At 38.2% G+C, this 17316-nt stretch overlaps 1 protein-coding gene across 1 annotated transcript in view; it reads left to right on the forward strand.

Moving 5' to 3' along the window:
- Window positions 1-62: 62 nt before the first annotated feature.
- PDHX (pyruvate dehydrogenase complex component X) overlaps window positions 63-17316 on the forward strand; it is a 40428-nt gene continuing 23174 nt past the window's right edge. Inside the window, exons 1-3 of the mRNA XM_040558141.1 lie at window positions 63-189; window positions 12247-12346; window positions 14900-15076. Of these exons, the coding sequence (XP_040414075.1) occupies window positions 63-189; window positions 12247-12346; window positions 14900-15076 (404 nt within the window). The remainder of the gene's footprint in view (window positions 190-12246; window positions 12347-14899; window positions 15077-17316) is intronic.

Raw genomic sequence — 17316 nt, forward strand, 5'->3', positions numbered from 1 at the left:
GCGGGGCGGGGCGGGAGGCGAGGCGGCGGGGCGGGGCGGGGCGGGGCGGGAGGCGAGGCAAGATGGCGGCCTCCTTGTGGCGGAGCCGCGGCGGGGCGCTGAGGCTGCTGCTGGCCGGGCGGCCGGCCCTGGGCGCCGCCGCCGCCCGCGGGGGCTGGAGGCTGCTGCACGGCTCCCGGCAGCGCCGCGGTGAGTGCTGGCTGCGGGCGGCCCGCCGGCCTCGGGGCCGGCCGGTGGGGCCGGGCCGGGCCGAGCCGAGTTGTTAGCGAGCGCGTTTCGGCAGGTTTGATAAGAGCTGCTCCTGTCTGTGACCAGATGCTCTGTTTTTCAATGCGAGTTTAGGAGTCAAATTTAGGGTTTATACTGAAATGCTGTTCTTAATTCCAAAGGTGGATTCTTGGCCTCAGCGCCGGGTGAGGGCTGCCAGGCTCAGTTCCTGTGTTGGTTATGGATGCGCCTTTGTAATATGCTGCTAGTTCTCCAATATGCATTGTCAACGTTACGTTTGGTAACTGTCTCAACAGACCTCAAGTTTATGCATTTTTAAAAATAACTTGTATCCTAACTCTCCTAGGAGTCCACATATGTTTTCCTTTGTAGGACATCTAGGATAGTAATATTCAAGCCTTTGGTATCTACACTTTTAAAAACATTATCTAATAAACTTTTAGGAAAACTTATACTTTTCATTCTTCGCTGTAAACGTTATGGAATTACACAGAACATGGAAAAAGGCAGACAGCAGACAGATAAAGGAAGAAAGAAAATGTAAGTACAGGTCAATTTCAAAGAGGTAACTCATCTATGCCTTGGAAAGAAAGCAAGAAAGCGTACAGCAGAAATCTGGTGAAATTACGGGAGTGAGAGTGAGTGTAGGAACAAATTTGGGAAGGTCAAGGCATAAAGATGATGCAGTTCTTGTCTTGCAGAAGTATCAAAGAAATTGTCTGTAAGTAAATTAGTATGAGAAATAAGAGTTAGTCAGTTACACAGTGAAATGTACCAAGAGCAAACCATGTATTGCCTCTGCTCTTTTGGTTAAGCCTTCACTGAAAAGCTAAGTCAATGCATAAAGCTGTTGGCAAAGGCTGGACTAGGTGAAGGAGACAGGCTGTTCAGGTAGGTTAGGTGTCATTAAAGCAGGTGAACATTGGGGATGTTCTCCATAATGTTTTGGCTATTAGCTGGTAAGTGAGACGGGGGAGTGAACCAAGATGCTTATGTATATGGCATGTCACTCATGCCCCTGCATCACACCAGGGGTCTTTCTCACTGCAGTTTGGCTTAGGCAGGCAGTGCAGTAGTGTGGCACCTTTCTGGAAAACAGTGAGGGGTATCAAGGAGAACAGTTTCTCTTTAGTTGTTTTTCTGACATTTAATTCCTGGTCTTCATATACCTTTTGTCTAAATATATGCCTAAAGACTAAGTGGTGGTTTAGATTTGCCTGTAAGCAGTTATCTGTTTATAAAAGCTTTATTTTTATTAAAGGAAATAGGATAGCTCTTTCCCTCTTAATTGGTAATTGCAACACTGTAGTCCAGCTAGGGGCAAGGGCTCTGTGATACCTTGTGACATCTCTCTTTTGTCCTGCTGGCAGGCCTTGCCAGTGCATTATGTTGCAGCGAGTAGAACAACGTTGCTTTAATCTATTTGTATTAAAGGGCACCATCTGCCTCCTGCCTGTGGAATATGAAGGATGTGCCACAGGATGACCTCCCTCCTATAGGGGAGGTCAAGGAGGGGGAAAAAAAAAAAGGGGGTGATGGGAGCAAAAATTGGATAACTTCTGCTGTTGGTTTAACCCTCTGTTATCTCTTAGGTCACACTGTGCATCTCCATAAGCTGAAAAATGTGAAATTCCAGCGGTGTCTATGCGTAGGCTTTCAGATGTCTTTAATTACATTAGCTGAACTACCAGTGTTTAGATCTGCTTCAAAATAGTGGCAAATTGGTATAAATTACTTAGGTTTGGACAGATAGTTGACCCTCTAGTAACTTTGTGGAGCTGGACAGCAGACTTGGTGTAAGGCTAGAGCACTTATGTACGTTCTTCATAGAAAGAAAAATAGAATCAACCTTTATATTAGAGGTCTGTCAATCTTTTCTTGTGTTAGTTTTTTAGTATTCCTTAGTCTTATCATTTATGTCAGGTTGGAGTAAATCTTTTAAACCTGTTGTCACTAGGGAGTATTACTTAGGAAGTTGTGAAACAGCTCACCAGTGGGGCGCGTTAAATCATTTTGTTTGTTTTGACAAAGCTGTAACTGTTTCCATATCAAAGGAGGTCAAACAAGGCAATGAACCAAAGTTATGTTGGATATGTTTAAGTACAAAATTCACTGTCACCAAGATTCTCAGACTGTGGCTAATAGCCTATTACAGAGGTCTACTGGTCTGCTCTTTAGTTCATTAAATATACAGTGTAAAGATGCATTAAATCTCTACAAGGAGGAGGCAGAAGTCTCATGCCCACATTTGACATAATTCTTAAAATATATCTCCAAGAAAAATGCTCTTGGCTACATAGAGGGTTATCTTTAAAATAGTAGCTACAATTTATGTGAAGGTTTTCTGTTGTAGTTTTTTAGATCTTCCTTCATTTTTTAAAGTCAGGTAAATGTTAAATGATAACACTTCAAATTGATAGCAGTAAAATTAGTGGATGGAGACTGGGAATTGAGAATTTTCACGTGCTCAGAGCTCTACGTTCTGTTAACTGAGTGAGCCCCATCTTTATGGGATTGTGTGAATTGCCAGAACTTTCTGTTTACATGCAATGAAAGAGCAACAATATTTACTTTAGAGCGCTTATAAGGACTGCTTTTATGGTACAGTGGAATTCTCTATGTGAATACGATGATTCCTTTTCACAGAGTCATAGAAAGGCTAGAGTTGGAAGGGACCTTAAAAATCATCCAACTCCAAGCCCCCTGCCGTAGGCAGGGATGTCACCCACTAGGTCAGGCTGGCCAAGGCCCCAGATTACCCCAGACAATAAGATGGATTTTAAAATGTATGCAACGTCCATGTAGGAAGATGCAGAAAAATTTCAAGAGCTAACACCTAGCAACTACAAGTAAACTCGTATTTTCCTTTTAAGTTTTGACCTGTGATGTGTCTATATAACTCTTTTGGTTTGAATGTATTTGTGATCAAAATATTTCCATATGCAAATTGTTTTGTAATCTAAACAGCTTGCTGAACTTTCAGGTGAACAGTCTAAAAGAAAACATCTCAACAGTCCAAAAGAAAACATCAACAGTTGTTTTGCAATACATTTTAAGTCTTGAGTGACAATGCACAGAATTTTACAGCCAGATGTTTCTTTTCCAGCCTGGAATCCCATCACTCTGTGTCTATTTCATACCCAGAATACTAAATATAGAATTCTGTTATGAAGTAAAAGGTCAGCTACATTCCAAGTAGTAGTATAGGCCCTGCAAGTTGCAGTACATCTTCAAAGAAAGTGGAGCATAGGATTAGTTTTCACAAACTTAGGTTTTGTTGTTACGGTTCCTAAATATTTTTGCAGAGCCATGACGGTAGAATTTTTGTTTGTTTGTCACTATTAAAGGCAGAGTCGTACACCTCACACATTCAGTTTGAATGCTGCTCCTCACTTGCATTTTCCGTTATTGCAATGAGGCACAACAGTTTCTCATTTTCAGAGGATGTATTTTAATGCATGCCTCAATTTTTGGATTCTTCCTTCTGCTTTGTCTCTGGTTTACTTTTCCAGTACTTCATATATGCTTGCTGCTGGATCTTGTCTTTTGATTCCTTCAAAGGACCACAAGGGACTGTATGGATTGTTGTAGCTGCTCATAACAGGAAAAGGAAAATGTTACGGTACCCCAGATTTGTTGCTCAGTTTTGGGTTTATGCCATGGTATGGAGCATATTGTGGGGAATTGGTCAAGTAACTCTTTACTAAAACGAAAAGTATGACACGCTGTGTTTAAAAACATATATTTTTCTCATTAGAAATGTGGAATTCTTTCATTTTTTTCAGTGAAGGATGTCCAAGTTCTAGGTAGTCCTAGATTTTTGTGGGATATGACTTCAAAGTAATTTTTTTTGTTTGTTTGTTGTATTTGATCATCAAAGTTGACTTATCAAGTTAGACAAATGAAATGGAAAGCATTTATTTACCTCATGTAAATTTTCCAGTAATGTATTTTCTACTTGCTGTTACCTATAAATGTATTTCAGTGAATGTACATAGCATAAAGAAAAGTAAACTCATGCTTTAACTTGGAGTGTTACAAAAAAAAAATCATAGATAAAACATGATGTGGTAAATGAGCACAGATAAGAATTCACAGAATAATATACATTGTTAATGTAGATCATTTTAATGTGTATTAGTCCAAGATGAGAGCTTGTAAAAGAAACTTAAAAAAAAAAAAAACTTCTTGGAGGAAGTTCAGATGAGGACTAGCAGTGTTACCCAGAACATTGTCTGGATGCATTTCTAAGGACTACGGTAATGAATAATGCAACCCTGACAAGGCGTTTCAGTATCACAGAAAGAATGGAACAATTTCTAGGGCTGAGTTGGAAAAGGAAAATTACCCAGGGAATAGACAGCTGAAAGAAATATGTGTATTTCTTCATGTAGTCTTCTGGAAACATGAACCATGTATACACTGGGCTCATTTCCACAGTTCAAGAGTTTTGGGGAGCGCGACCCTGATTGTTTTGATGTCCTGGGGACTTTGGGGAATAGATAGCTCACTCTCTGCTCTCTGTGCCTCTTAAAATGGCGAGGTCATTAATGGCTGCTGAGGTTATTAGATATTTCAATACAATATTTCAATTTTGCATTTTAAAAATGCATTGTGTCCAGCAATAATGGAAAAACTATGTAATGTCTTTAACTCTACCTAACCTCTGAAATATTTATGTTTTAATACCTTTTACAAGTTTAATAATTAATTCTTTCATAATCCTGAAGCAGTGAGACAGGCAAGGGCAGATTTATTGGATATATTAACATTAATTAATTACAGGACAGAGGTGGATGCTTTTAAATCCTGTAAAACATTGTGTATTAATTGAAGTTTTCCTTTTGTCTTTGTCTTCTCTGAGATCTTAACCATGGTAACTCTTAGGACTTGGAAGTAAGGATGGAAACGTTTTCATTCTGGCCTTTTAGCTGAAACCCCTGATTTTATTTCATTGCCCATTTTATTCTGGATAATGGGAAAAAATGGGGTCATTCCTAAGTTTTTAAAGCTGTTCCTGTTCTAAGCAATACAGGAACTGGGAGAAATGTGCTGCTGCTTCCTATTGTTGATAAACCTTAATGCTGTTGACAGGGTACAGAGAAAAGGGAATATGAAGCAGAATTATGTTTGCCATTATATGCAGTGTTCTTCCTATTTGTCTATTTCTGTGCTTTAACTTAATACAAATTCTGATAAAAATAATTCAAAAAGGGCTTTAAAAATTGACCAGGCACTGGAAAACTACTCTTCCAAAATAGCACCTAAAGAGGTGTATTTGTTTGGCCTCGTAACTCTCTGCAGAGGGTCAGCAGGGTATCTCCGGTGTCACAGGCTGGACGTCTGCGTGCACCTGTGGCGCGCAGGATCAGAGGGCAGGAGGCGGCATGCTGGGCAGGCCCCGCGTCGGCTGTGGCACGAGCCCTGCGCTCGCAGTCCCACGTGGGTGTCACGCAGCTCGGCTGTGCAGGGCCACTTCTGCAGCTGTGTTCGGGTGCCCTGGTAAGGTTCAGCTGGCTGGCTCGTGGCAGTGATCTCCTGGCCGGCCGTGCCAAGTATGTGGATGTGTCATGGCCAGGGAGGCTGGGGTCTTTATTGCTTAAATACGTGGCACTCTGCAGATCTTTGTGTTTGGCTCGTCACAGGAAGGAAAAGGCTGAGAATTTACCTGGTCCCTGTATAGAGATGCTTACCTGTGAAAGGTCTCTGGAATGAGAAAGCTTTCAAGTTTTTTAACAGACATAAGATCCGATCACTGAAATTTGGAGCTGGGCAATTTCAGACTGCAAAGTAGATATGGTTTCCTAGCAAAAGGGATAAATAAATGCTGGAACGGTTTATCAGTGCAGGAGGCAGATCATCATTGTCTAGAGTACTAGGATCAGGGGGGCTTTATTAATTTAAAAAATATGCTTTAATCTGTCATTTGGAAAAAATTCCAAAGCCTGAAGTGGAGAGGAGAAGGAACACACAGTGTTTGTGGTAGATTTTGAGAAAATTGATGAAACGTCTGGTCTTGGAATCCAGGACTATGAATTTCAGGGAATGGGATTACATGCTTTGCCTTGGCACGCTCTTAATATTGCAGTTAAGCATTAAGGCAGGGGTCATAATTAAGTTAGAAGTCTCTCGCCTTTGGTTAAGAGTGAGAAATGATTCTGACAGTTGGCTAGATACGTTCTGTACATTCCCACCCCACTCTGTCCTCACACACATGCCCATGACTAGAAATCTGAGGATAGAGAGACACTCTGAGATAGAACAGGAGGTGCTTTGTAGGTACAGTGCTCATATGTTTGTAATCAGACTGCATAACTAGAGAGACAAATGCTGCTGAATACCACTGAGACATTGGTGGATGGAGTATCCGATCCTTCATAGCCCATCAGGGTACACCAACGGGTAACTTACCAATACCTCTCATCCAATTTCTTGTGACTGCAGCAGTTTTGGCCTCTCTTAAGGATTGAGATTGGTGTGCACGCACACTTGTGTGCCTGGTGTTTTTCTTTCCTTTGGGTTTGCGTATATCTGACAAGTCTTACATTTGGACTCCCTTCCCTGCTCACTTGTCTTTGAGACTCATTTTGTTTGCCTGTGTGTCCTGGAGTGAATGAGAGGCTATGGCACGGCATTTTAGCCAAGGTTTTGCTCAGAGAAGTTCTGATGGGGCAGAACTAAGCATATGCAGGGCCGCATGTAGAAACACCAAAAAAAAAAAAAAAAAAGAAACCCAGTTTGGCTTAGTACCTATGCCTCTGGTATGCATGAAGCAGAGGGTATTGGTGGCTCAGCTTTAGAATTTTGTGACATTTATTTGAGGAAGAAAATTCACAGCTTCGTGATAGCTGATTATTCTTCTATGGTATGTTATTTGTTCTTGTTGCATTTTCATTCGATGCATGGTAACATCCACATAGTTGGAGCTCTAAGTCGTAAATTTTTTTTCTGTTTATATTTCTGTTGGACAAAAGTCTTATCACTGTGCTTCACTTTCATCCACCAAAGCATTGTTCAGTAGGTCAAGCTGAACTGAGGGCTACTTGAAATACTAGTGTCTATTTTTAATAATGCACTAAGTCTTAGTCCTAGGAGAAGTTTCCCTTAAAAACTAATTGCTTCAAAGCTGAAGCAGCATGAGCGTCTGAAGTCGCCTTCATCAGACCTAAAGTGTCTATATCGTATTTTTACTTAAGACAGGGTTCAATTTATTTAAAGCTTTATATTTTTATGGCTTCATATTCAAGTTGGCTCTTCTCTGTGTAACAGACAGATTTAGTGCTTTGTGCTTTGCTTCCCTTGGTGCTCTTGGGAGTACGTTTACAGTGCATGCTTGTATGTACGTTCTAGAAAAAGAGCATCGTAGTGAATATTTTGTTCAATTGTTCTTCAGATCCATTCATTTGTAGTTTCATTTGAGTTAAGCAATTTACTGAGAAAATAACTGTACTGGAAAAGTATCTAGTCTAAATAATATTCTTGTCTTACAGGTACGCCTGCAATTAAGGTTCTCATGCCTGCCCTTTCTCCTACAATGGAAGAAGGAAACATTGTGAAATGGTTAAAAAGGAAGGTGAGACTTCTTTTCCCCCTTAGGTCCACAGTTGTAATTCTTCAGCTATATTTCTATAAGAATAAGATTGTTCTTTCAGGTTGTACCTTATTTTGAAGCAAAATGTTTGGTATGTGGCTGCTTTCTTCTTGAACAATACCCCGCTTTAGAATTGTTGTCTTTAAACATTTTTCCTTTAGTTGTCTTCTAAAAGGTTGCTTTGACCATATATTGAAAATTTTCCATTAGGTTATTCCAGGGTGTAAGTGGCGTGCCTTTTTTTTGTTGTTGTTGCTGTTTTCTCTTTTAACTCCAGATGTTGTTTCGACAGACAGTTACTTTAGAAGCCTGAGAACCCTTGACTTTAGGGAGGGTTTCTGTTTGATTGTTCTGGTGGGTGATGAAATAACTTAAAAGGTGCATGTTTTTTTATAGCTGCTTTTTAGGAGTTTAACATCTTTTTGTTTAACAATTAAAACTGACAGGAAAAGCTAAATTTGTTTCATAGCCTGCTCTCCAAATGGGGAAATATGTCACATGCACAAAAAAAATCAACAATCCCCAACCCTCCCCCCCAAAATAAAACTTGTCATCTAGGGATCTTAGTGGTCTAACAACTGAAAAGTAATAGGCTTCTGTTAAAATATGTGGGAGTAGCTAGATAACTAGTCTGAGTGTACGTTTTGTCTTGACATAGGTCGTATTTAAGTGGCAAAAAAGATCAGCAGTCCCTATTCTGTCAGTAAAAACTTCTTCATCTTCCTACCCTTCCTCCTTCTCCAGTGTAATATTAAAATTGAACTTCGTAGTTTTGGATTCCAGGTGGCAGTTGTCCATTTGTATAGGGTGCACTGTGAAGTTTTAGATGACCGTAGAGATCTTGTACTCAGACATTTTTGGTTTTACGGAAGAAGCGGGCACATTTTGGAGTAAAACACTTCTCTTAGTCCATTAGCTTTGATGGGCACCATTTAACCAAAACATCCACTTTGACTGTTCTGACAATGTAAGTCCTTTCTTTCTTTTGGCTAGCCTTTTAAGTGTTCGTACATCCTCCATCGCTGTATTACTGGAGTACTTTGCTTGTATCTGGTTTGAATACATTTTGGGAGGTAGGTGGCAGCATTATAGCTCAGAGATTCTCTGGTAATGGACATGATCTTTTGCTTCTGGTAAGAATTTCTGAAGAATTTACGAGGAAGAATATGATAGTTTGTCCATAAAACGTGGATGAATCGGTTTTCCTATAAACTGGTCCTAGGAAGTAACTGCTATACAGTGATTTTTCTCTCGCTACATTCCAAACACAATGCAAAAGGAAAATAAAAGTATTTTAACTAAATTAGAATTAATACTTAATTGATGGTTGGAGTTTGAGAAGCTATTTCAGGATTTTCATTGTTATATGTGCCATTTCAAAGCAAGACCAAATCTAAGTAGAAGATATTGCCTTGTTAGGAACTAACTATGGTCACAGAAGTGCCAACGAACTTTTTTTTTTCCATCTGGAAGTCTGGAAAATAATAAAAAAAAAACATTAAAAAGTGAATATAAAAAATTGAATATAAATGTTTGATAATCTCATATCTGAGAAAATACATATTGTCAAGCAATTGGCAGAAGAAGGCTGGTGATTGCATATCAAGTGTTATTTTCCACTATAACCAGCAGGGGTCAGTAGAATACTACTCGATCATTTTTCTGCTCTTTGTTTGAGTATCAAATGTTCTCATTTTACAGTTTCACAGGATGGCAGATGATTTCAGTACAGCAGAAGGAAAAACGCTGAATTTAATTGACAGCTTTATTCTTCTCTCTCATTGTTAATGCAGTTTTATGTTGATTCCTGTGGGTAATAAAGTCCTTCACTTAAAAACAAAACTGTGTTTCTAAAAACTTGTATTTATTATGTATGAATTTAATGTTGATGAAAGATGGTGGATTAACAGCCCTGGAGACTAAAACCCTCGTGTTATCATGGGCAGGAAACAGACCAGGCAACAGTGCTAGCAGTTTCCCAATGCAGTGTAACTTGGCCTTCTTATGAGACGTCACCTCCAGGGAGTTCAGTCTCTATGCTCAGTCAACTTTGATTTGATTTGCAAAGAGTACCAAGGAATGCAGTTTGTATCTTGTGTTTTGGATACTTGTCTGCAAGTAACTGAATGGAGGATGCAGGCTATTGAATGCCAAATGGATATGATTTCCACGAAGGAAACTCAGCTTCAGCAGGAATACTAATCATTCTAGCTGTAAGAAATTAATCACTTAAATTATAAAAAAAAAAGTGGGGGGGGGGGGGACGGAGACAGGGGTATAAAAGGCTTTTTCATTGCATTATATAATCTCAGATACCATTCAGGCAACTTCTGTTGGAAACACTGCTTTCTCATTAGAAAGCATAAAACAGATATATTTTGCAAAGCTGTTCATTCCAATCATCTCTGCTGGAAAGCTGATTTGTAATTGACATCAAAGTGGGTGCTATTTAGGAGTGATCACAATTTGCAGTCTACTGAAAATAACTATGATTCTTTCTATAGCACTAAGATACTGAAACCCCGTGACATGTTGAAGGCTGCTATGAATTGTTCTTGAAAATTGCATATGAACAGTTTCCTTCCAATTTTTGACCACTTCTTGGCTGCCAGTATTTACTGGGATAGGGAAGGGAAACAACAAAACAAAAAGTAAATGGAAAAGTGGTTTTGCCCATTTCCCTGAAGATTCCTCCTCTGTCTTCCCTGTGTAAGGGAATCCTCACCTTTCTGTGAAAGCCTAAGTATCTAAGTTATGAGATAAGTTGTAAGGGACATCACATGAAATTTGTTTTTGCCTAGCTGGCACCGTTAGAGTTAGGTTAGTGCTAAGCTAGTGCTAAGCAGCCTCAATAGCAAGATTCTTTTTAAGGTGCAGAACATTTACAGATTGATTACAGGCTGGGAGAAGAAGAGATAAGACATGGAATTAACGTTCCTTTCTGCTTGCCTATGTTAGCATTTGCAGATTGCACAATTTACCCAACATTTGGTCTTTCTTAACATCTGTGAAGTACTTACCCTAATGATCTGAGGATATATAGGCACTTGAATTAATGATCCAATGGGATAAGCCACAGATATAAAGCCTGGAAATTTAGTTTCCTGTGTAGACTGTTTATGCTCTAGTTATCACAAACTGCGGCGCGGCAATTAGAGCTATAAATTAAATAATCAGGTGCTACTTTGTGACCTCCCCAGCCAAGTTCCACAATAGGAATTTTTACGACTCCTAAAACTATGTAATTGGTTGAGCTTGAATGCTTTTATGTTTGTTACTGCAGAGATCACAAGAATCATGCTTTATTTTTCCTTTCTAATGAGGTAGTTTTGAAACAGACAAGAATTTAATAATAAAATTTAAAAGTGTATCATCTACCTAAATACAGATTGTACCTGCACAAGTTTTTTTTTTTTTTTTTTTGTGGTTGTGTGTTCTGATGCTTAAGCATCAGTAGCAGAACGAATTAAGTGCTTAGATATATTGTTGCAGCAGTTCTGGTACTGGGGAAATATTAACATCTGTACATGTTAGACTGTACATATTGACCCCATTTTTTTCAGTGCTCTATAAGAAAAGTATCACATTTTGTTGGAGGCCAAAGCGTCAACTACCTCAAAGTCTTCAGTGTAATTTCAGTTTTAATGTAGGCCATCTGGTCAGTATTGGTGTGTTGAAGGATTCCAGACCCATTGTAATTTTATCATGTGCCCGCAGTTATAGGTATACTTGAAAAGCAGGGGAAGGGTAGACTTCAAAATTATTTCTACTTGGATTTCTGTAATGTTGCAAAAGCAGATTCTAACATTTGTGCTTATTTTATTTCACAAAGTAAATGCATTTCTATAAGACCTTTTTTGATTGCATGAGATTGAGGAAGCAAGCCTGCAGATAAGCTTGCCAAAAAGATTCAAGTTCCTGAGATTTTTTCTTAAATCTTTGATAATATTGATACAAACTATGAAACTGTAATACTTAGTTACAGATGCTGCTGACTAAGACCATTATTCTATAATTACAGGTTTAAACATCATGCTTAGGCTTATGGCTAGCCAATGAAATGGAAGGCCTGAGGATTGTATTGTGCCAGTGCTACTAATTGATGGTCTCGTGCAAATAAATTTCATTTTGTGTGTGTGTGTGTACTTCCTTTTGGAAAGCCTGCTATAAACAATGCTATTTGGAATTTTAATGGATATGTTAGTGTTCTGCTGCTGCAGTTTCTGTCTCCTGAATTTTAGTGTTCATATTTGGAATTGAAGATACAATATATCACGATAAATCATGACGGGGAATCTGCTAGCTATAGAATATATTTAAGGATGTAAAGTGCCTGTATAATATGTTTAAGTGTCTGTCTTCCATGGTTAAATAGTTCTGAAGTAAAGTTTAGTCTAAGTATTCTTAAGTTCTGTTATATTTTGCAGGTGAAACGGTGAATGCTGGGGATGCATTGTGTGAAATTGAAACAGACAAAGCGGTGGTTACCATGGAATCGAGTGATGATGGCGTATTGGCAAAATACTGGTAGGAATTCTGTCTGAGTAGGATGTTACAATTTCTCTTGAGACTGTTGTTTAGCATAGTGCCTCAAAAACTAGTTTAGACAGCTTTCAGTCTGCTCGGCTCTTAGTATAATGCACTTATTTGCTTCCTAGTGAGAAATAATTGCTCTATTTATATCAGTACATATACCAGACCCCTTGTATTTGTAATTTCTAGACATATCTAGAGAGAGATTTTTGGTTAGTCCAATTGAGTTGTATTAATTTATATCTTTTGTTCCTTATGAGTTACACCTGTGAAACATTGCAGTTTGACTCCTCTTTCTCAGAGAAAAAAGTGACAGTCAGTTGGAATATGTAGTTTTGGGTGGTGCTTTAACCAACAATACAGTAGTGATCTTCTGTGGTTCCTGTTTGTGAAATGTTTAGTAAAGCTGTAACATACTCTTTCTTGCAAACCACACTTTTTTATAAGCATCATTTGCCTGGTGCTTATAGTCTAGTCTCTACCTCATTCTAAATGGATACCATGGATAAATTATAGGCTTCATTCCTTACAGTCAAAGAATCCAACCATGTGGTTTGCTTGGGAGGACCAAAATTTTTCTCCCTTTCCCATTTCTTATGCATTTCTTTCCCAAACTGCTTACTACTTGAAATTTTCAAAACTATCTAATGGTTCGTGCTGGTGGAGTATAGTAGATGTTTTTCCCCTCCATGCACAATAACTACACAGTAACAGTGACTTGGAACAGTTTTGAATAAGAACTTTTGAGAAATTGTTTTGTCCTATATGTGCAATAGATAATGAAAACCCTTTATAGAAACAGTTCAAGTGGTGTGTTGGGAAAGACGGGAGTGGACAAAATGTAGAGATGGAGAAGTAAATACAAGAGGATGAGTGGCATTTTGATGTTATTTGGGTTCCTATAAACAGTTTTGGTTACCTGTTGCTACTAAAGATAAATTGAAGAGCAAGGGTGCTGAGCAAAGTTACTTAAGAGTTGGCTGTGATTGGGAAGGATCTTGGTTGCTCGAGCTTAGCAATGTAGATTTGCTTTGACTGCAAATCAAAAAATCAAAGTATTTGATTGCACCCACACCAAGGGGATAAACTGCTTGAATTGAAGAACAGTGGTAGTACAGGAATAAATACTCCTTCTTTGAAACAGATTTAGGACTGACCTTGGATTTTCAAGCCAATGGCATATGGATATTTTTCCCATTTTTAAATGGTTTTGTTTTGCAAGTAGGCATCTAAAGAGCAGAGATCTTGTGCTGCTTCAGTGAGGTAAAAGCAAAGACTCACATATAGACAGGGACTTGAATTTTGTCTTAAGTTTCAGTTCATTGACTTAATCACAGTATCATCCTTCCTTTTCTATCAATTTCTTAAAATCTTACAAAGCGGTAAAACCAATTTTCTTAGGTACTGTCCTGAAGATGAAAAATAACGATTGCAGTAGTTCTTTCTAATGCCATTTACTAAGGCTAGGTCTGTGAAAGATGGCTCCTGCTCTGAAACAATAGCTTAATTAAAGTGGCAGGAGATAACTTTCCCATATGCTTGGTGTCAGCTAAACAGTGTTACTCTGGTAACTGCCCTACAATTAATGAGAACTGGGACTGCACTCTGAAAGAGAATGCTGTTGATGACAAATTTTTATAGTAGATAAAATGTAATTTGGTCAGGGAGGTCTCATTTAGGGAATATCTAGTCAAGAGATGGGGTTGTGGAGGTATATAGACATACTGCTACTAGTTGTAATCTAGCTACTTAGAAATTACAGAAAGGGTGTAGCTACAACTAGTTCCTAGAGCCAACAGCGTGCAAGACGAAATTCTACCCTGCCCACAGTGAGACTTGTTTGTGTTGCTATTACAAAAGCTAATTGGGTTGGTAGATTACATTGCCTGTCGCTGTTGTACGAAAATGCAGTTGTAGCAGAATGTATTTGCGTAGCTACCCTCTGCAAAAAGGGGCGAGTACTTGCCTTTGTTTGTGGGAGCATTTAAGAAGTGATGGTCCGTTTAGCATCTTCCTTTTTTGTACGAGCAAAGGGAATATTCTTTGCAAAAATGAATGCATCAAAATAGGTGGGAGGAGTTTTTGGGAGGAGAAGTGAGCTAGGATGGAATGCAGCTGCAAGTTAAGCTTGTCAGGGTTTATAAGAAATTATTATTAGTGTGCAATTTCTACAAGAAAACTTGCATTTCAAGCAGTAGTTCATATAAATAAGAAGTTTGTAAACCTTTTCCTACTTGTAATTACATTGCTAAATAGTAATTTTCCCTAGACCATTTTTTTTTTGGTAGCACCTTGATAAAACTCTCTAGTTGTTGCATTCAACTGCATATCAGCACATCTAGTAATTTTCAGAGAATCCATTCTGGTATTCCAGAACAAAATCTCACAGCAGACACTTCCAAAAGCATGGGATTTTTTTTGGTCTTCATATTGTTATTTTCATAACTGGTAGATGAGTAATGGTTTCACTATTTTTAATTCTTTCGTCTTCAGATTTGAATGCTTCTGAAAATTATTGTGCAACCTCTTCATTTTCTTCTTGAATAGGAAGTACCTATTCTGCATTTACAGATACTGCTTTGTGAGATTATATGAAGAGGAGACGTGGGGATTCTCTGTGTCAAAATTCTTAAAGTATGCTTGCCCAAGAGACATAAAGGAAAGGATAGTAGACTCCAGTGCTGACTTGCAAGCATCTTTAATAGTGGTTCATGATGAGTACAGGTAGCATTAGTATTTCAGAAACTGCGTTTTTCCTGTTCCCTGCATTGTATTCCAAAAACATCCCAGATTCCAAAATTTCGTTATGTGTATTTTGCTGTTGTGGTACCTTTTTTTTTTTTAAATTATCAATCAAACCAGACTCTAGCAACATTCAACAGTGGCAGCAGTTAGATTCTCTAGCAGTGGCATTCAACCTTAGCCAAGACATCCACACCATCCAATAACAATCATACACTGGAAGCTGAGTCTGAGAAGGAGATGTCTCAAGGGGGATAATAGCTGTAAAGTCTTTCAGATTAAGGGAAGAGAGGCAGCTTTATTGGAGTAGCATGAACTGATTATTATGCCAAACAAATTTTTAATGTGTTAATACTCCATTTTGGAATCTGGAAATGGTGGGCTTAAATATTGTAACACAGAATAGATATTAAACTTTGTTCCAGTCTCCTAAAAAGTATAGAATGAACCTGACGTTTTTGGGAACTGAAATAATAGGGGAGCAATAGGATGCGATTTTGCTGTTTTTTTAATTTATTTTTTTTTTAGCTTGAGTACAATTATTAATAGTCTTTTTGCAGTATCCTGCTCTATACTGGATGTTCAGGAGACTTCTGTGCAAAATTTATGACATTAAGCTCAGGTTTGTGGATGGGAAGATGATTTCATATTGAAAAGGCTATCCTTTCAAAGATCATCTCAAAAGTTTCAGATGTGATGTAGTTGATGGGGAATTAAGAACAAGTGTAATGCATTTAAGTGGTCAAATCAGTTGAAGTTTACTCATTTCCTAAAAGAAACAAGGCAACGGTTTTACGTTGTTTGATTCCAGCTACAGTTCTGCACTATGTTAACTGAGCGGAAAACTGAGTCAAGTAAATGCAAACTAACACTGTGGTTTTCTACCTTTAAAGAGATAAGGTTCATTAGATTGAAGGAATTCAGGCTTCTCTAACCCTTTTGTTCTTTTTTTTTAATGACTATATGCTGCAAGTATGTATGATATAAGAAAGAGCAGGCTAAGAATAAAATAGGTCCATATGCATACATTCCTTTTCTCTCTGAATCTGTCTTTTAATGATCACATCTGATTTGGTATAAAATGCACTAAAAACTTAAATGAGTGAATGAAAATTTTAGAAGGGTAATTTTGGAAAAGTGATTATTCTTTCAGTAGTGTTAGTTCTTAAATTAACTGTGACTTTTTTTTTTTTTGCCTAAAATACTTAGTTCAGTTTGGACTGAAAACAGAGGATGAATGATTGTTTTAAAGAGCTTTATTTAAAATCCATTACCATTTTCTCATTCATGACCTAAATGAGAATTGCTATGAACAGAAACTACTTTGTGTAAAACTTCCACTGTAGTCAGCCAGCATGAGTTGTGTCCACCTTACTTGCCACTGTGCTGCAGTGGCACGAGCTCAGAGGAAACTTTAATTGCATAGAGGAGTAATCTTCTCCAGCTTTTTCTCCCTGGAATGGCTCGGCTGTGCTTTGCTGATTTGTCAGCTAAGCTAGGAGTTTTTAGAATCTTCTGGGTTACACTTAAACACAGAGTAATAGAAATATTGTGAAACTACTTATTTTAGCTCTTTCTACATCTGAGATTCCAGGGTTCACTGAGACTTATGCAAGGGGTCTTCTGGTATTGTGAATTTTGGAAATGTAGAAGATGTGATTAAAAATCCAGGAGGTGAAAAGTTAATTGATATATTTTTTTCTCTCTTTTCCAGTTCTGAGCTGCAAAAGCTGTTTGCATGTATTTTTATTTTTTGAAAATATTTTTAAACGTACGTGTTTTTAAAAATATAAACTGTGCATTCATTTGGGTTGGAAACTTGTACTGGAAATTAAGGAATGCTGGAGTTTTCACAGCTGTTTATCTTGAGGAGTAATGAATATGAGAAAAAGCACAAAAGCACAATAGGCTCACTATGAAGACTGTTGGTGGGTTTGAATGCTCATGCAATGCTGGTCTATAAACAAATTCTGACTAGTAGAATTGTTATATTACTGAATAGTCAACCATCCCTGTTGGATTTCTGCATGTGCAATTGTAGCATCATTAAAGTACTCTTAAACCAAAATTGCAATGAAGAATTAACACCACAAGCATATCCTAGTGCTTACGGTTTCTGTTCAGGTACAATATGTAGACTGCTTCTCAAAATGGAGCTGTTCTTTATTGTACATACATGCCTTTGCAAAGGAATGAAAACATGCAAAAAAAAAATGTTTAAT

Source organism: Cygnus olor, chromosome 5, assembly GCF_009769625.2.
Source record: "Cygnus olor isolate bCygOlo1 chromosome 5, bCygOlo1.pri.v2, whole genome shotgun sequence".
NCBI classification, from domain to species: domain Eukaryota; kingdom Metazoa; phylum Chordata; class Aves; order Anseriformes; family Anatidae; genus Cygnus; species Cygnus olor.